Source organism: Alligator sinensis, unplaced genomic scaffold (assembly GCF_000455745.1).
Source record: "Alligator sinensis unplaced genomic scaffold, ASM45574v1 scaffold717_1, whole genome shotgun sequence".
Taxonomy (NCBI): domain Eukaryota; kingdom Metazoa; phylum Chordata; order Crocodylia; family Alligatoridae; genus Alligator; species Alligator sinensis.
Genome location: NW_005841961.1, coordinates 1,992,982 through 2,013,399, shown reverse-complemented (window position 1 = coordinate 2,013,399; position 20,418 = coordinate 1,992,982). Strand labels below are relative to the sequence as shown.

The 20,418-nt window shown below is 40.5% G+C and overlaps 1 protein-coding gene across 2 annotated transcripts in view; it reads left to right on the top strand.

Annotated features, from left to right (window-relative positions):
• MMP16 (matrix metallopeptidase 16) overlaps positions 1–20,418 on the top strand; it is a 302,780-nt gene that overhangs the window by 164,453 nt on the left and 117,909 nt on the right. For both annotated transcript variants that reach the window (XM_006020603.2, XM_025200241.1), the window contains 2 exons: positions 2,210–2,358; positions 15,446–15,568. In XM_006020603.2, the coding sequence (XP_006020665.1) occupies positions 2,210–2,358; positions 15,446–15,568 (272 nt within the window). The remainder of the gene's footprint in view (positions 1–2,209; positions 2,359–15,445; positions 15,569–20,418) is intronic.

Here is a 20,418-nt window from a genome sequence, read left to right as displayed (position 1 = left end):
TGAACCATTATGCCAGCTGCATTTTTGGTTGTAGCTGTGTTGGTCTAAGGCAGTGGTCACCAACCAGTAGATCTCGATTGACTGGTCAATCGTGGAGCCTCTGACAGTCGATCTCAGTCTGTCAGGGGCTCCACAATTGGGAGTGGCAGGATGAATGTGACTGGGCTGAGCCATGCCCCCCCACTGTCCATGCTGGGCTGGGTGAGTGGGGTCAGAGCCCTGGTAGCTTCTCCAAGAGGTGTGGGGGGGGAGCTGGGGACAGGGCAGGCAGAAGGGGTGGCGATAGATCCTGGGGTGCCAAAAAGTGATCTTCACCATTAAAAGGTTGGAGACCACTCTTTGCTCTAAGGACATAGGCAGGCAACCTTGCCTGCCATTATACCAGCTAGTCATTTTATAGTTTAAAAATGCACTGCAGGGGAGGCATGAAGTTCAGAAGCCTGATCGTCCCTGAAGCTGTATAGAGTGCAGTAAAGCAGAAGCATGCAAAGTAAATGAACTTTGACCTAGAACGTGGAAATTGGAGTCAAATGGGACCTGACAGTATCATCCTTTTTTTTGCATTCAACTTTGTTGTTGCACCGAGTGACAGTTGTACTTGAAGATGATGTGCCAGTGCAACAGTAGGACATATGCTAATGCTGCCTTGTAGAGAATAGCATCACGCCTGTTACTATGCTGAAACTGGAAGTCTGTGAGACGAGGTGCAGTTTTAAGCTTGCTTGAGTCAGGATATTTGAGCTGCTGATAGTTAACATAAAGGTTTCCTCAGACCCTTAAAGCACAGACTTTGTCATCGATTTGGAGTTATTCTGATCATCATCTTTAATGCACGGTTGATTGACAATAAAGTTATTGTCATCCGTGAGACTTGTGACGGTGCATGTAACAAAGACCAGACTAAGAAACAGTGGGACCACTGCTAGTGCATTTTTATTCAGTTGAATATGCAGACTAACATTTAGGAAATCATGATTAGAGAGGAGATGTGGTTGTACTTTTTGCATCTGATTACAGATGTCTTTTACAATGGTAACCACAAAATATTGTTGACGTATTTGTGATCTCTTGAAAAAGTGGATAGAGTCATTCTAGAGTGGCTGCCCTCTGCTTACCAAGGGCCATATTTCCCCAACTGCTCTTTCATTCCCAGGCTTCAGTCTCATATCGCTTACAAAGCTAGTAAGTAAATATAATTCATTAACAGGGAGCTGAGAGACAAGCCTGAAATTCGTCAATGGTGGGATATGCCGAATACATTGATGGGGAAGGGGAATGGAGGAAAGCCTCTGGTTTCATGAACAAGGAGATATCTAGAAATTAGCATATGTGGTGTGGTGGAAGAGCTCTTTGTGCCCCTGTTCCTTTACTTGTCAGGGATGTCATGAGCCTAAATACCATAAATTAAAGATTATGATGTATTCATCTACAGGGAGAGTAGACTATCCCAAAATATGTTTTTGGGTGACAACAGCAATGTTCTGGGAATTAGAATCTATTCAATGGGTAGGTAGGTGGAAAAGAGGCAGAAGAATTGATTTGACTCATGTGGGAGGGCAAAATTGATTTAATGGTGTTGATCATGGCTTTACAAGAAGTTTATTATTTGGGGAGTGAAACCATGGCAATACAGTTTGCCTAAGCATGGCTTTGGAACGTAGCTATACAGTCAACATAGCTAGTCCTGAGATGAGTAGGTACCAAGGAAACCATTGTTTTCCCTAGCTGTTTGAGAAGAAATAAGAACACAGTGTCATTGGATGTGAGAGCTATTTTGGATTTGTTGTTATAGTGGGTGAATATTATTATATATCCTGTGTACAGTCAATTATATCTGACATATATTGTAGATTTTCTATTTTGTCTACTTAAAAAAATTGTAGAAGTGCCTCAAGCCAGGGGTAGGTGCTTAAATTGTAACGTGAAATAAATAAATACATTGAATAAATAATTGAAGCAGGCACTTGTAGATAATAATGAAATCTAGCTTCAGGGTACAAACTGTTACAAGTCTTAATACAGCCGAATCTTTAATAAAGCAGATGCAGTAAAAACCCCAAAGAAATATTTTTTCTCTACAAACTAACTAACTAAAATGATTTCTGTTGGGTGAATTAAAAGCTTCATCAGATTGACATGGAGTCTAGTTACTAGAGAAACTTATTTAATGTTAATTCCTTTTTAACAGAAATTGTGCATGTCATTGCAGGTATGGCTACAAAAGTATGGCTATCTTCCACCAACTGACCCCAGAATGTCAGTGTTGCGCTCTGCAGAGACCATGGAATCAGCGATAGCTGCCATGCAGCAGTTCTATGGCATTAATATGACAGGAAAAGTGGACAGGAACACACTTGAGTAAGTAATTGGTATTGAACTACTCTTGGCTTTTACATTTCCGTAAAATAAAGCAGAACTGAAGGAAATTCAAAGCCAATGAACTGTGGTAACTAGGGTATCCAAACAGCATGGCAACTCAGATGGGGAATTAAAGTGCCTGTCCTCCCTCTCTCTCTCTCTCTCTCTCTCTCTCTGTTCTGCTCTATTTTATAATGTCCAGTAGGCAAATTTCTTCTGTCAGTCTGCCTTCCCTTTTTTTGGTATGTGATCCAAAGTGAGATATTAGAGGGTTAATTATAAGTATAGACTATAGCTCCCAGTATAAAAGTTTCAGAAAAAAAAAAAAAGACAGCGTGTATCCCAGTGGAAAAGGACAATATCTTTGATTGAAAGTCTTTAGGGTGTATTTCCTTTTACTTAGGGTTACCGTATTTCCAGTTTTAAAAAAGAAGACACCTAGAAGGGTAGGGGGTAGGTAGTATGATTTAGGGGGGGAGGCAGTCATATGCCTGTGCCCTGCCCCTCATTCCTAAGTCATAGCCCCCCAGCTCAGCTGCTGCCCCTCACTCTGAACCCACAGTACCCTGCCTCCCAGACCATGCTGGTGCCCCACACTCCCAACCTGCAGTACCCCATTCGTGCTGTTACTCCTCACTCCCAAACTGCAACCCCTGGCACTTCCTGTGCCCTACACTCATGACCCACAGTTCCTCACCCCCCTGGTGCTCCTCACTCCCAAGCCACAGCTTCCGTCTTTTCCACCTTGCTAGTGCCTCTCATTCCTGACCCACAGCACCATTTTCCCCACAACCCTGCAGTGTCTCCCAGCTGTCCCACCAGCCCGGCCACACAGCTCTCTGCTGCTTCCAAAGGGCCCTCCTGCCCTCTTCCCCAACTGGAGGGGCAGATGTCTCCCCTGCCTCCCCCACCCTGCTGCAGCCCCAGCACCCGGACAGGTTCCTTCAAATCCAGCAGGCACCCACCCCCCCTCACACACCCATTCCCTTCACGTGCACACACACACACACACCCCCCCACACCCACCCACCCCAGACAGTCCTCAAGACCTGACCCTCCAACCCCCCACCTGCTTCCAGGGCTGTTCCCACCACCCTGCCTGGCTGTATACCAGGCACGTGCATGTGTGCACGGAGATGCACATGATGCCCCCTGCCTCTAATCACCCTTCCCTTCCCCCACCCCCTCACACACACTCCTCCCAGCCCCAAGCAGCTCCTTGGAAGTTCTGGGAAAAACTTTCATGCTGAGCAGACCAAAACCCTGGACATTTGTTGGTATTTTAAAAAGCCACCCAGACAAAGATGGGAGGACCGAAAAAGAGGTCCTGGGAAAACCTGGGGAATATGGTAACCCTATTTTACTCCTCTACCCAAATATCTTTACAGCTCTCCTCTGGCCTATTGATTTGGTTTCAAAACCAGAAAATATAGATATGATCATTTTAGCATGTGATAGATTTAAATTCATTCCACATGCTTAAATCATTTAGGTTCTGCAGTATGCGATTTTACTACTGCAGAACTACTACTATGTGGAACGTTATGTCAGTAGATACAACACAACACTGCACAGGAACATAGTGGAAATTCATATTCAAAGACATAAAGGAGTAATGGACCATGGAGTGGGTGAGTAGGGCATGTGCCATGGTTACTGCCTAGGGGAAGAGAGGAGAGGTACTCACCTCAAGGGTACTGCTTGCTGCTGCCTCTCCTATTACTGTTGCCTGCCAGCTGGCTGGTAACTATGGGTAGGGACAGAAATGACACATAAACCAGTATAAGTGACTGGAAACTGGTTCAAATCTATAACACAACAGAAGTTCAGTGCACATAAACCACTTTCAAAATGGCTGAAATGGGTTTAAGATAAATGTGGTTGGCTGTAGTATCAGACTTAACTGATTTAGGTTCAATCGGTTTATTGAACTGCTGTCCCAGATTCCTTCCAGATTCAAGTTAATTCATAGTCCCGCAACATCCCAGGATGCTTTTGTACCTCCCCATCAACTCCCCCTTCACAGGGTGGGTAGGCTAGCCTTGGCCCAAGCTGTCTGCTTCAGGCAAGCAGGGAGGGGTTCTGTAGCGCCCACCAGCTTCTGACCTGGGTTACTGCAGGCATGTGGCTGCAGTTCCAGAATCAAAAGTAAATGTCTGTTCACTTTCTTAACGGTTCAATCTATGTATCTTAGACTAACCTGCAAAGATTGAATCAATTCAACCTTGGGCTTTTTGACTGTCTGTACTTAATCCAAGTGCCCCTGTGATGCACAATTGCTGGTGCAAGCAATGTGCATCATAGAGTGCAAGGCATTCTGGGAACTTTAGTTTTGTAGACCAGCAGAGGAGTTTGTTGCTTCTGTGGAGAACAATTGAGCCACATGTTTTGCTGCTGAATTCAGAATTTTTTTTTTTGCCCTCTGGACATGGGCTTGGATACCACAAAATGGGTTGAACGTTTCCCCTGGCAGCAGCAAGCTCCACTGCCAGTCTAAAGAACTGTGTTTCCCAGAACACCTTGCATTCCATGAGACTGCACAGCTCTGTGCTTTGTTCCTGCACCTGTGACTGAGAGGTAAGAGAAGATAGGGGAGACTAGTAAAAGCAGGCTATCTAGGGTGCTTTTTTTTCCATGCTACACCTCTGGCTCATAGAAATGTTAAAGTAAAATGTGCCAAAATAAAATAATAAATATTAATGTGTGATTTAGAAAATAAATCTGCAAATAGGAGTCTGAAATGCTTACTTGCATTTTCTTTGTTGGAATTTAAGAAAAAAAATACAATCCCTATTAAAGAATTTCTGTTGCTTCATAGCAGGTGATAACATTTGCTTCATAGCACACTGTGATAACATTTCCACTGGTTGCTGCATAGGAAATGAATCAACATTGTTATTCCAAAATTAACAGAAAGCTTTCTGTAAAAAAAATTCCCTCTGTTCTCCCCCTATACTCTCATCCACGGTCCTCTTTCTCCTCCCCCCTTCTCTGAGTGGTAGCTTTTTTGGTTGTTTCTTGGTAAAATAGCTGCCATGAATATTTTCTTTTTTAAATTGCTTAACAGTTTAAGAAAGAGTCTTCCTAAACTCCCCATCAAGGATTGGAAAAAATCATTTTATTCCACTAGCACATGCATTTTTACACTGGAAAGCAATAACGAAAACCATTTTAAGAGCTGCCCCAGGGGGAGGTGAGTTGGTCAGATGTCCCTGGACCTAGGAATTTAGAGGACCTTGTCACAGGCAAAAGCAATAGCAATAGAATCAGAAAGTGCATGCTGTCTTGTGAGAAATCCAGGTTTAGAAGTATATTTATGATTCAATCTGCTGGGTGGAATTAGAGTGTGAGTTCTTCACAGAGCTAAAATGATTGATCCATGAGGAGAGAATGCTGTTATACCAGCTACTAGTAGGCTTTTAAAGCCACATTAGTGGTGGTTTTGGAAAAGGCCATTTATTTCAGTAGAAGGAAAATAATCTGTTATGAATTGGCAGCAAGGGGAGTATAAGTGGCAAACAGGGCAGGGGTAGGGCACGATGACCATTCCTCATTACTGGATGTCAGGCAGCATGTATAAAGAGCTTCAGTTTGCAAGGAAGATATTTTCTACCTACATAAAAATTTCAACCTCCAGTAAATGAAGCTGGCCATGCTAGGTAGCACACCAGTGAGCCTGTCTCTGTCTCTCTGTCTTTGTCTCTTTCTGTCACTCTCTCTGTCTCTCTATTGTTGCTACCTTTTTTTCAAGGAACCTGTCTACCATTACAATCCAAATTCTATATTTTGTATTCTGTTTTATTCTTGAGCGTTTAAGTTCCTTGAGGCAGATAATGAAGCAGTGTGCTTAGCTACACAGAGAAGTATAAAAACACACACACCATCAGAGCACAGGTATATTGCATTTAACCCTAAAACATAGTTAGTTTACTTGGAGTGTTTCCTGCATTCGCCTATACGTTTGCAGTTTTTCTGACTTCATTTGGCTTGCATGAGACTACCTGAAGTGTAGAAATTGGCCCATTAATCTATTAGCACAGATGCACTTATCTTGAGAAAATACACTTATTGGGCCAGATCATGCCCTCGGTTATCTATTTAGCATCACTGAAATCACGCTGAGCTGCCTTTTGGATTGTTGCTGTATTACAGGATTTTGTAACCATCTCATCCTGAACAAGAAGCATGTTCTTTTTGGGCCAGAAGTGTCTGACAATTTATGATTTATCCCTTGGTAGTTAATAAACCTAGTAATAAAGATTAGGAACCAAAAGAAAACACCCAGCTTATAAAATGAAACTGTGGTAGGAACCTCATAGAAACACAGTATGCTCTCATCTTGTTGCACAGGGATTTACGAAACACAGTATGCTCTCATCTTGTTGCACACAGATTTCCCTGCCTATGTCCCACACACTGAGAAAAGATTACCAGTTAATCTTAAGAAGGACAAACAATTAAAAGAAGTTAATATAGTTGCCTAATAGGAACCAACTTCGGGAGTATTACCAGAGAAATAATATGTAGCAACAGCATCATCAGAAGTCTCTTAGGGATGGACTTGGTTGTTGTCTGAAACAAAATATCCCTAAAGGAATATTTAGCATGCAAAATATTAGAGGCGCTCACTACACCCTTAATATCACCACTTACACCTTGTTGCATTTTGGAACTGGTTTCTCAGGAAGTTTGAAAACAGCTGTACCTGTTTTATAGATGAAATTAGGGGCTGGGAGTAGAAAGGATTATTCTTATAATGCCATGAAAAAGGCAGGGTTGTTAAATTATTACAAAATATTCCAGTGATAATGTTTAGTTTTGATAATATTTTACATTATGGCCTCCATATGTTACCAAGATCAGTCAATCTTGCATAGAAGTGGGATTTTTATAAATTACTGCATTGGTTACTTTTCTGTACTTCCACACTCTTAAAATATATATCTGAAAATTTAACTTGCTGCAGTAAGGTGAAAAAAGGAGTAGGTATTACCTTATTACTTTTTTCATATTGCATACGTTGCTGTCAGAACTATGTTGATTAAATAGTGTTTGCCTTAGTTAAGACGGTGCACTTAGAATGATAGGTATAGGTGTAGAGGCTGCTAAATAAATGCATGCAATAATGTTATGTGATGTTTGATAACCAGGGATCCTGGTTTTATCTGTTTAAAAATAATAAATTCTGATAAAAATTGCAAATTATCTAGTTTAAACCCCCAAAATCTGTGGTTTTTTCATGATTAAAATGAAATTCCACTATATATATAGGTATCAGTTGAACACAATATTTTCTTGATACATTTACAATTCTGAAGCAATTTGGAAGTCTGCCGCTGCCTCAATCACTGTATAATAAAATACTTTCTAAATACCTATACATTTTGTTGTTTGATTTGGGGTTTTTTATCATGGGAAATCAGAGTTCTGCCTGCCCCCTTTACACACCAGGATGCGGGTCTAGCTGTGGTCGTCCCCCACCCACTGCTTTGTGGTGCTGACCAGCCTTGATCTGGCAGTGCTCTGTCCATACCATTGCCCTTCATTCCCAACCCATAGCCCTCCAGCCCTGCTGGTACCCCCCTCCCCCCAGCCCTACTCCTCTCCAGCCCTGCAAGTGCCCCTCACTCTCCAGCCCCCCTCCCCTCCTCCCCTCCAGCCCTGCGGGTGCCCCTCACTCCCCAGCCCCCTCCAGCCCTGCTGGTGCCTCTCACTCCCCAGCCACAGCCCCCTCCCCACCAACCCTGCTGGTCCTTCTTCCTCCCAAACCACAGCCCCCAGGCCCTACCAGTGCCCCTCACTCCCCACCCACAGTGAGGGGCACAACTCCATGCCACGGCCCCTGCTGGTGGCAGGGGGCGCTTCGCCATGGTAGCACGGGGCTCCAAGCAGCGGTAACAAGCTTCCTGGCCCTGCCGCACTCTACCCTGCTCCTCTGGGTCTCGCCCACTAGGCTGCAGAGGCCTTATGGAGGCAGGGTGGTTAGCTTGAGACTGCAGTGGCCAGCACACCCCTACCCTGCCTGCAGGTTTCGGGAGCACGTGTCCCTCATACGCCCCAGGGGTGCACTCAGCAGCGGGGAGCCGGCCCCCTCCACTGGTGAGCAAATCAGCTGCACTCAGTCCTGTTCCACTCCCCACCCAGCCCCTGTGGCCATGCATTCAGGCCCTAGGCCCCAAGTCCCATACACGGCCCCAGCTAGGAAGCATCCCCAGCCCTGCCCAACTCCCTCCCTCACTATGAGGGCCCCAATTGCAATCCCCTGCCTGCCTGCTGCCACCACTGCTGCCAAGCTTACCTGCGAGACCTGCTCTCCAGGCTGCCTGGTGGCCATGTGCATGTGTACATGCTCGCATGCACATGGTGTCCCCTGCCGATGACACTCCTCCCACTCCACATACCCCTTGCAAGTTGGAACTCTGCCAGCCTTCAAGGGAAAACCCACCATTTCCCACATTTTTCTCCTTTAAAGGAGAAAATCTGGGTTTTTCTCCTTAAAAGGAGAAAATCCAGGTTTTACTGCATTTTCTGCAGTGAACGGAAAACCCAGATCCCTGTTGATAACAGAATATTGTTTTCATGAAATTAATCATTTCATTTTTAATGAAATTGCAAACATTATACAGAATCCTGGAGTGTCCTGAGCAAAATGGGACATACGGCCACCTTACTTCTGATGATCTTTGCTACTTAGATATTATTAATCTGTCTAAATCTTAGAAATGATAAGGAGCAATACATTTTAAACTATGAAATCTAATTCAATAGTTTATTTTAATAGTAAGGAGAGCAGTTGTTTCAATGGGAAGAGCGCATATCATTGGGCATGCAGGTTGTCTGAGCTGAATCCTTGAACTCTGTTCCTTGTTGCCTGGGTTAGCAGTAAACTAGAAGCATTGCGAATGAAGCACATTCAGTCACTGAGGCAAAATGGAATATCTTGCATCAGTCTCTAGTGGCTACCTCTCTGTAACAGAAGGAGTAGTACTGATAGGCCCTGGGAAGATCCATATCCATCTCTCCTCTTTTGGGCTCTGAGCCAGAGACCACTGAAGTCAGTGGAAACACCTTCCATTGACTCTAATGGACTTTAGATCAGCCTCCCCCCCCATGAAAAGGATTGCAATGCCTAACGGATACTCTTGAGATTAGCTGGAAGAAAATACAGCCTTAGTGATGGGAAAATCCAAGGGAATCCTGTCAGGAAAAATACAAAATTAAAAACCTTTCAGTGAGATCTTTAAATTTTTAATAGAGTTTCTGGTTCTGAACCTAATCCTAGCCTGTATACTTCCCCCTTCAGTTAGACAGATTCATGTTTTAGTAGCTATGGATTTTGCTTCTCAAAACAACTCTTCAAATAATTTATCTTTCTTTTTCTGAAAATATATCTCTAAACACAACTCATGTTCAAATCCCCTTTTTGACCTTGAATTGCCTTTACAGCTGAGAGAGAATGTGTGATCAGGGCTGATCAGAAAACAAGAATTCTGGTTTTGTTAAAAATATATATTTTAAAATCTGTTTCTGTTCCTCTTCAGAAGAAAAAACAACCTTTTTATCCTGTTTTGGAAAAAAATAAAGGGGTACAGGAAAAGATCACCTAACAGCCAATATGATTATGGTACTGAATTGTGCATTTGTTCAAGCCCCTGCTTGAACAATGGCATATGGGAGGGCTTATACTATTGTGCACCCTGGGTCAAATCTGTGTCTATTCTGAGTCTATACTGGTGCAACCACAAGGACTTCAGTTGTGTTTTTTAAGATTTACATTGATACGACTGAAAGAAGAATTGGTGGCTGAAAAAAGGATTTCAGGCAAAAACATGATCAGATGAGAGAGGTAGTCAGCCATATTAGTATGAAAGGCAGAAGGATAGATGTGAACCTTATATAAGATACATACCTACCGTCCCTTTTCCAGATGATCAATATTTTTTAAAGAAAAAAACCCACATAAGCATTACAAAAAAACCAAAAGACTTACACCCCCTTATAACTATCTGAAAAAAAAAATTTGTAATTGAAAGTTCATTTTTATTTTTGTGTAATTTTCTTGTTTTACCAGAAAAGCTTACCAGAAATAAAAGTTGTTTTTGGTTTTTTTTGCCAGTTCTACTTACAACACAGGAGGGAACGTATTGAAATAAACAAATGAGTTGTGAATTCATTCCAGACTACAAGTCCACACTGTGATGTGCATAGGCATCAGTTTGATTTGGATTACACTGGGATTTTGAGAAGGTGGTAGCCATCCTCTAGAATTAAGCATACAAGCAGCAGTGGATCACGCTGTAGTATTATGTGAACCATTCTTTGCCTGCTCCAACTTAAAAGCATTTGAGCATAATGTAACTTGGCAAATTCATGCCACTTTTAAAACTGTTTGTAGAAGTAATTAGCTTTTCTTAAAAGCATGTTATGAATCAATTTTTATTATTATTTAAAAAGTGCTGGGATTGTAAATAGCTCAAGCAAGATGATATAATGTTGAAATTCAAATCTCTGTTGGCTACCAGCTAGTCTGGTCTTTTGTACTAAGTACATCTCTTGAACATAAACCTTTTATGATGCTAACAGTGATTTCTACCAGAATGCTGAACCTTCAACATAACTTGCAAGCTAATTTCAATAACAACTTTGAAGATTCATTTTTAAATTTACAATTTAGGAGATTTACAGCCCTTTTCTGGCCTTAACTCTTCTAGGTGAGCCAACCCTGTTATTCAACACAGATCTCCATCAGTTGAACTGACTAATTTTAAAATGGGCATTTTTTCACATGGGCCTAATTCACTTGATGTAGAGCTAGCAACCTTAAAATAATATTTGAAATGATCTATGAATGTGTATCAGACCCTGATTTTTTTGTACAGTGTTTCTAACAAAATATAATAGTTTTATGTTTTTGCTTTATTCCTTGCTTCTTTCATTTGATGTAGTGATATCACCTTAAGGTGAGAAAAACTTGTCTTTTGTCACTTATATGTTACTTTCTGCAATGTGTTTGTGTGTTTTCCTTAACCTAATGTAAATATATCCTGTAGTTTAAATGCATGGTAATCGCATGATGATTTTACATCCAGTCAGAATAAGTGTTAATGACAGAGTGTGCCTAAAAAACTTCCTGAAATCTGAAGCAATTTACTCATTTCTCATAATCTCATTTACTCAGACATAAATCTAGGGTGATTCATTGAGAAAGAATGGGGTTCTCCTTTATTTCTATTCATGTAATTAAAATGTGAATACTGCCCTCTGGGTTTATTTTATTATTAGAATGAATCTGGAGTTGGCAATAATAATATATCCCTGAAATTTTCTTTGCCTAATCTAAGTATTTTAAAGGCATAGGGAACATGTAAATCAGAAGATATTTTTTTAGCAGATGGGGGTAAAATCAGGCTTACAAATTCTGTATCTGCAGAAACTATAGAAAGAAGGTGCCTTTCCTTCTAATCCCTCCAAAAGTATTAATAGTAATCAACTATTTCCTGTCACAGACATGACTCTGTAGTTGGGGGTGGGAACAGGACTGTTGTTTGTTTTGTTTTGCATTTTACTAGAAAAATTAATTCATCTCTAATTAATTTGGTATGGCAGATTTTAAACACTCTGACTAAAAAAAACAAGCTTGATTATCTACAGGTTATATTTAGGTAGCTAAATGAGGCATGTGTTCCTTTTCTGAAGGTTCCTATTCTTCAGGTACCTAAATATGGGGTTGCTGACTCCAGGCAACCACATTTGAAAACTGGCTCCTACATTCCTAGGCTTACGTTGCATAACGGAGACATAACCAATCAAAGTCTTTGAAACAACTGATCTGGTCCTAAAACCCTTACTGATGTGAGTAGGCTGTGATGTTGATGGATGCACTCCTGTGATTGCAGACTACAGGTTTTGGTCTGACAGGAGATATCCATATCAGACATTATATACACTAGAAACAAAAGACACAATATATACCTCCATATCCCCACTTCCCCCCTCCAAACCCACATAGACACACACAAAAACATACCTACTATATAGTGTAAATGTAACAACTACAATGTTTAAACTTGTCTGTTTAAAGGTCAGTCACTGAAACTTATATTTAGGTACCTACATAATAACCTGTTCTTTATTCTTGTCTGAAGTGTATATATGACCTGCTGTGCCTATATATCTATATAAATGGATATATGGAATTAGTGTGATGCTTTAGAAAGAGGGATACCATATTCTAATTTTTGTTCTTCATAATTTATCTGTAGTATATGGTTTACATGGTATTAAGTGACCTAAAAGTTATAATGCACATATAAGTCCTTGAGTATAAGGCTGAAAATAGATCATACTAATGCCGTTTGTTAGACAGGATCTGTTTTATTTAACATTTCAGTGGTTTCACTGAAGCCCGTATTATATCTATAAAAATAGTTCATAGTGGCACGTGCTATTTCCATTGTGAGAAATTTAAAGAATCTTCTCTCCTACTTGTATTTAACTAAGCTTCTGTAGGATACAAGAAAGTATGTTTTTGCCTCTATGGTTGCATCTACATGTGCACTTCCCTGTGGAGTTGACTAATTAGTTCCACAGTAAAGCATCACCATCTACATGTGCACCCATATTAGGGTACATTAAATTAATTAACTCTACTGTCCTATGGCACAGTAATATACACTGCCTCAACATACATGTAGATGGTGACTGGTGCTGTCTGGAGCACAAGGGTGCTCAGTGTGGGGCTAGCTGGCATGCAGCCCCCACACTGTAGCATCCTCATGCTCCAGCCAGCCCCAGCGCCACCTAATGCCACCATCCAAAGCCTGGGGCTGCCCCCCTGAGCTTACTGCCAGCCTGGGGCTGCTCCACCCCAGCTCTAACTGCTGCTGTCCCTGGTGCACATGTATATAGCATGCCTGGGACCCATTGACTCTGGCATGAACTGGCCAGAGTTTATTGCTCATGTAGATGCACCCTGTATGTTGTAAATGTAATTTAAATTTTAATTGGACCCTATTCTAAATGAATTCTCCCTCAGCTAATCAAATTAGGGGCAAAATGTACATATGTATTTATGCATCCATCCAGTTTACAGTTTAGTTTATGAAATGCTGTATATTTCTTAAGTGAAATAAATATCTGTACTCCCAGCTTATCAGAATACAGTTTTTCAATAGTGGTATGGTAAATATTTTGGTGTTGGAAAACAGTACATAAAACTAAAGCATCCATCCCATTAATTATTTAGAATGCTAGAAATTAAATAAATGGTATACAAACTTGTCACTTGTCTTCACCTTAGAAAATAGATATTTTGTTGTTGTCTTACCATATTGTGGTGGCAGTAGACATTTATTCTGCAGGTGTTAAGTTCTGTTGCATAATAACTTTAGGCTTGACTCAAACACCCTTGCTCATGGTGAAGAACTCCTTATTTTGCAACTGAAAAAACATTGATTCAATAAGAGTATGTGCACCCAAATCCATTCCTATGAGTTTGAAGCACATTATTCTTCAAAATACCTTTCTCAGAAGCAGCACAACTTCTTTAACATTCCTTATTCTTTCTTTTCTGCCTGGGAAAGTTGTGTAATATCCTTTATTAGAAGTTTTCAAGAAGAGATTGGATTCTGATGTACATACTCTTGGGCATCTATCTAGGAAGGTTTAAGGAATAGCAAATTCTGCACCTATGCATGGGGTAGGATGAGATGATCCTTGTGGTTCCTTCCAACTGTATGATACTTTGATTTAAAAATCCTTTTGGCTGTGTCCAGACAAGCGCAGCCATTTGTCTCCCTGGGGGCAAGTAGCAGTGGCACACTTTGTGCCACTGCTACTTGTCCCCGGAGAACATCTGTGCCATGCATGCTCTGGTGCATGGCAGGTTACCCTGGGTGGTATGGCGATGGTGGCAGGTGGCTTGGTCCAGTAACTGTGCTGGCTCCAGCAGCCTTACCTGGGGGCCTCAGGGACCTGCAGCTGCAGTACTCCTGCAGCTAGGAGACTGGGCAGTAGTTGGAGTGTGGTTCCAGCCAACCAGGCTCTGATTTTGGTCGGTGTGCACTGAGGCCATGTGTGCCCACCGCTCTGCTTTTTTTTTTTAGTGAGTTTTTTTGACTCCCGAATCTCCTCTACAAGGTAGCAGTGTGGGGGACACCTCCATTTGCAGCATGTGGTGCGGCAGATGGGTCTGTGGTGCCACATACTGCACGTCCATGCTCATCTGCACGTGGCCTTTGTATTTATTTCTCTTTTAGTTCATGTTGGCATTTGCTAGTTGGATTCTGATGGAATATGGCAGAAGCTGATAAGGACCTTTCAAGTTGATACCACATTCAAACATGTCAGGCAGAATCCTTGAGTTAGATAGCTCCTTGAAGAAAGTACAGTTGCTAATTAGGGATGGTACTCTTCATTATTCAGAGGTACATTAGGACAGTAAAAATATTTAATGGGGAGCTTGGCAATATAATAACTTTAACAGTCCCAGAGTCTTGGAATAAAATCTTTTTGTGTCTTTGAACTGAACCCTTTAATTAAAGGATTGTGGACATGATCAAATACAGAAATACTAGGATGGAAACAAAAGAACTTGAACTCAAAAGTTGGCATTTAAAAACCAGTGGTTTGACTAAAATTGCTTGTAAATATGTAACCTCCTTTCCATAAGTAATCCTATCATTAGGTGCTGGTTGACTCATAAGGGTTAGAATAAGTTATTACTGCTAAGGGACTAAATGCTAATTTAGAACTTGACCAACGGAGGAGCACCATGGAGTCCTTGTTCAGAGACTGCAGTAAGGGAAAATTAGAAAAAAAGATTGGGAGAGAGATTTGTGCCTGAAAAGCACTGGGAGTAGTACAGCCTTCGTGCCTCATATTATTCTCGTTCCATAACCATTAACACTTCTTTGATAACATGACCTCATCTGTCTGAAATCACTGCTGTGAATGCAACATGTAAAAAATATATAGCTTTTAAGAAGGTGTCTTCAGTACTGTCAGTTGGTGAAGTTTGTTGTAATGTGTATTCTGGCATTTATGTAGTTCATAAGATCCTGTAATTGTGTCCTACTAACTTTTGCAGCTGGATGAAGAGGCCTCGATGTGGTGTGCCTGACCAGACAAGAGGTAGCCCCAAATTTAACATTCGTCGGAAACGTTATGCATTAACGGGACAGAAGTGGCAACACAAACATATCACTTACAGGTACAAAAAAGGCAGAGATTTCAGCAATAGCACTGAGCATTTATCAAAATAAAATGAATGTTATGGAGATATAATTTGCTAAACATATGTTATGTGATGTTAAGATGTTGTGTATTTTGAAAATATTAATTTGAATACCCCGGGGGTAAGTACTCATGTCCTGTAAAAGCACTGAATGATTTTCTTGGATTGAAATTGTCTGCATTTATATAGAATGTTCTTTGAAGCTTTTCAACAACAAATTAACCTCCAATATGTCCTTAACTGTACTTTTCAGTCCTCTTGGCAACTTCTCAGGGAAAGTCACTCTAAAAGGTAGAACAAGCTAATGAAATGGTGGACTCTAATTTAAATATGCAAATTGGCCCATTGGAGGGAGGCAGCTGCTGCAAATGTAGATGCCTCCAGGTCTGTTTCAAACTATATCAATGAATTTGATTAAATTTTGGTGAGTCATTGGCCCTGCCATCTACCTCACACTTAATAATGAACATGAGTGGGTGTGGCCATGTATGTGTTTTTGTGTGAAACTGAATTTAACTTGCAGGTGTCAGGGTAGCTCTACAAAGGTGACCTTCTCTGGACTAATAAAACACAAAACAATGTACTCGTTATACTGTTGTCAGCCAAGGCGCTTCTCACATGTACACAGTATGTAACCCATTATTTATCAGCAATGCAGAGGGTTTCTGTAGAGTCACCTAGAAACATTGCATAAATGCACTGGGATTCTAGCAATATCTATCAAGGAACCCTGAACAGCACTGTGAATTTTCCAGAGATAAAAGTGTCCTAAAGTTCACTAATCAGTGTGGATATTAATAGCACTAATACTTTAATAAACTGCATGGCCAGTGATCTCCTAGTCTGACCTCTTGCATAACACAGGCCACAGAATTTTATGCAGTCACCTTTATAAATCCCATATCCTGTGGGTTAGGTGTTTTGTGTTTAACATTCAGCTTTGATTTAAAGATGTCAAGTGATGGAGACAGCTCTATATGTTTGGTTTATTGACTACTCAATCCAGAGAAGAGAGTGAGCAGAGTAGTGAGTGAGTGACCTTTTTTGGAGCTCCTGTGTTGGAGTTCGGAGTTTGAGGGTGAGGGTGCGTGCATGGCAAAGACAAGAAGTTGATGGAAACTAAGGAATTGACGGAAGAGACATGTAGAGAAACAAAGAAAGTAAGGATGACTGGATGGACGTTATACTTGACTGGGGACACTGGCTATAAATGTATGAAGTGTTTCTTAATTGAGCTCATGGGAATAGAGTTAATGCTGGAATTCAGCTATGGTCATGAGCAGGGACCCTGGTTTTCTCTAATGAAAAAAAAAAACAGTTTTTGGTTAAAAGAATAGTAACCCCAAATCCACATTTTTGTGTGATTTAAATTAAACACCACTATAGTGCGTGTGTGTGTGTAAAATAATGTTTCATTTTAATTGCGGAAAAATGTGAATTTGAGGTTGCTTTTTCTTAACTGAAAATTGGGGATTTTTTAAAATCAGAGACAACCAGGATCCCTGGTCATGAGGACATATAGCAGAGAGGAGGGAAGAGAATACACATGCACAAGTGAAGAAAGATTCTTATACCTGGAGGACAGATTCTTAGACCTGTAGAGTAACCCAGGGCAAAAGAAAAGACTGGTTATTGGAAGAAGAATAGGGTTGAGAAACAGGTTTCCTAGACCAGAGATAGAGAAGGAGAAAGAGGCAGAAACAAAAGACTGTAACAAGAAAGAAAAAGAGCAGCCAGCTCCAGAGGAGGAAAAGGTATGATATAGAGATTGAGAAAGCAAGAAGGAAGAGAGATCTTCAGAACAGAAGGGAGAGAACCAGAGATTTGCACTAATATCAGAAAGAAGTAGGTCTTTCTATTTGGAGCTTCTTTCTTGAAAACAACTGCCAGGCCTATTACAGGAGTCAGTCCAGATAATAGAGTGCCATACTGCCAGCCAGGCATAAAGGTATGAGATGCAGACCTGAGGTTGGTAAGTATCCTGAAGGGAGTAGGAAAGAATACACTTATCATCCTTCAGATTCGGACAAATGACACTGCAAGACTTGCAGTGGAAGCAATCAAAGATGATTGGATCAAAAGATGTTCGAAGAACCTCAAGCAGTTTTCAGCAAAATGTTTCTGGTCCATGGAAAAGGAGGGTAGAGGAGTAGAAGATCATGACTGTTAACACACTGCATTAGAGCTAAGCTATAGGGAAATTTTAGGATGTTCTAACATTGTGATGCACTCAGTGAAAAATAGCTTTTCTTGGAAGATACTGTCCACCTCCACCTGAATATCTGGGAAAATAGCCTTTTTAAATTGAAACTGGTACGAATGATAAGACTTTGGGGGGCGCTTATATAAATTCACAAGAAGTTTTAGCACACAGGAGGAGGGCAGTCAGAAAAATGAGAATACACCAAGGTGTAAAGTAATATCAGTGAATGGAAAGATGGTAGATAAAGAGAAAATAAATGCTCAGATTGAGGAGAGTAGTTAGGTAATACAATTAATGAAAGGATTGTCCCTAATCTGGCTAGGGCAGGGGCAGGCAATTATTTTGGGCAGAGGGCCATTTACTGAGTTTTGGCAAGCCATCGAGGGCTGCGTGACAGGCAGCCGGGGCAGATAAATATTAATTTTCTAAATTTTTTAGGGGCCCTGTGGGCTGGATAGAATGGCCTGGTGAGCCACATCTGGCCCATGGGCCTCATTTTGCCCACCCCTGGGCTAGGAAATGACCTATTGTCAATTAGAAACTACTATATAATAAATAACTGTATGACTGAAACATGATAGAATGGCAGTCATGACTGAAACATAGGCATTGTAAGTATGTACGTCTCAGAAAAAATAGATGTAAAGGTAGTGAAAGAACCCTTTATGCTAAAATTGTGAGAGAAAAGAAGAGAGAAGAGATACCATGGGGAAAATAAAATATGGTTAAGTTTAGGTCAAAATCACTTCAGGGAAATATGATAAAAAGGTTCTGCTAGGATAGTGCTTGGGGTCTGCCATAAGCCCATGGGGTAGGATGAGATGTGTATAGAGATTATTCAATACTAGTTGCAGGGATAAATGTTGCCTGGATGACTGACTTCTGAAATATAGGTCTGAAAATAAGCATAGCTAATAGCGATAGGATACCAGATATTCTTGGATATGATAGCTGGCAAATCTCTTAACCAACAAAAGGAACTACTATTTAGACTTTTCTGGATAAGTCATGAGGATATTATAGAAGGGCAGACCATAAAAATACAACCTTGGATTGAATGGCCATGAGTTGATTCAGGTGAAATTAAATGGAAATATGAACAAAAGTTTGTCTCTAATTAAGGTTCTCAATTTCAAACTGATGAACTTTGGAGACTAGAAAAGTCAACTACCAGGAGTTCCTTCAGGTCTAAAGCACTAAAACTGGAATTTGTGTCCCAAACAAGTGGAAAAAAATGGAAAAAATGTAGGAAGGGGCTCCATATCAAGCCACATCAGGAAGGATGTCAGGAATTTAAGCATACAGGATATAACTAAAGGGCGGGGGGAGGGGAGAAGCTCTAGGTAGGAAAGAAAGTGTTGTTTTAAGAATGTGAGGATAAAGTGAGAATTGCCAAAAGTGAAGCCAAGTTAGAGCTTGCAACGGATATTTAAACAAATAGCAAAAGACATTTCAGCCTTTTAAATAATAACAAAAAAGTACAAGGAAAGAAGTGGGGACACTATGTAGTAGGGATAGGGTGGAGATTAAGAATAGTCTATATATGTTACAAGAGGTAAATATTTTATCTCAGTTTTCTTTAGGATGGTATGGAACCATAGAAACAAAGGTAAAATGGATAATAAGAGAATTGAAGGCATGGGAATAGAAGCACAACTAAAATATTTTTATATACACAAGTTGGTAGGACCAAATAAACTCTATCCCAGCATTGTAAAGGAAGTGACAGCTGAAAGTTTGCAAGTTTGGTAGGAACTATTTTTAGTAAATCCATCAAGTCAGGGCTGCTTCCATCCAATTGGAGAATAGTAAATATAATACTTTAAGAAATAGTGGGGAAAGCCCTGATTGGCCTTTAAAGGGTTTAAAATATGTTTTGAAGGAAAGGAAATTAAAGATATGAAGGTCAATAGAATATGGAATACAATGCAACAGAGGTTTACCAAAGCTAGATCAGACCACATTAGCCATATAGCTTTCTTCAGTAAGTAAATGCATTTCCTAAGCAAAGGAAATGTGGAAGAACTCATCTGTCTGAACTTCAGTAAAGCATTTGATATAATGCTATATGGAGAGTTACTAGGAACGCTAGAGAAGATTAAGATTAGAAGAGAAAATATACAGTGGGTAAAAGGAACTGGATATAGAAAAGACATTGTAGTTCATGTAGTGTTGAAAGGGGAAGGAGTATTGAATATCATATATACTGGTGCCACCTTTAAATCAGAACTTCCTAAACCTCTGAATGCTGGAAGTTACAATGGGAAAGGGGCAGAGTACAGAAAATCCTGGAGATGCTCTTTTTATCCTCTAAGTATCTACTCTGCCACTATGCGGGACAAGAAAATTGACTAGATGGACCTATAGTCTGCCCAGTGAATGACACTTCTAATATTCTTATGATTTTCATTATCAGGCTGGAATCAGGTTACTAAGTATTCTCACGCATGTTAAGTTACAGATAAAATAATTACCTGTACATTTTATTTTGCCTTATCTTCCTCTCTCTCTCTCCAATTATGCAAATATATGTATTGGTGATTTTTATAATCCAGTTACTATGTGGATTATATGGCCTAATTTGTATACTACATTTGTTTTTGATTGTAGTATATTTAATATT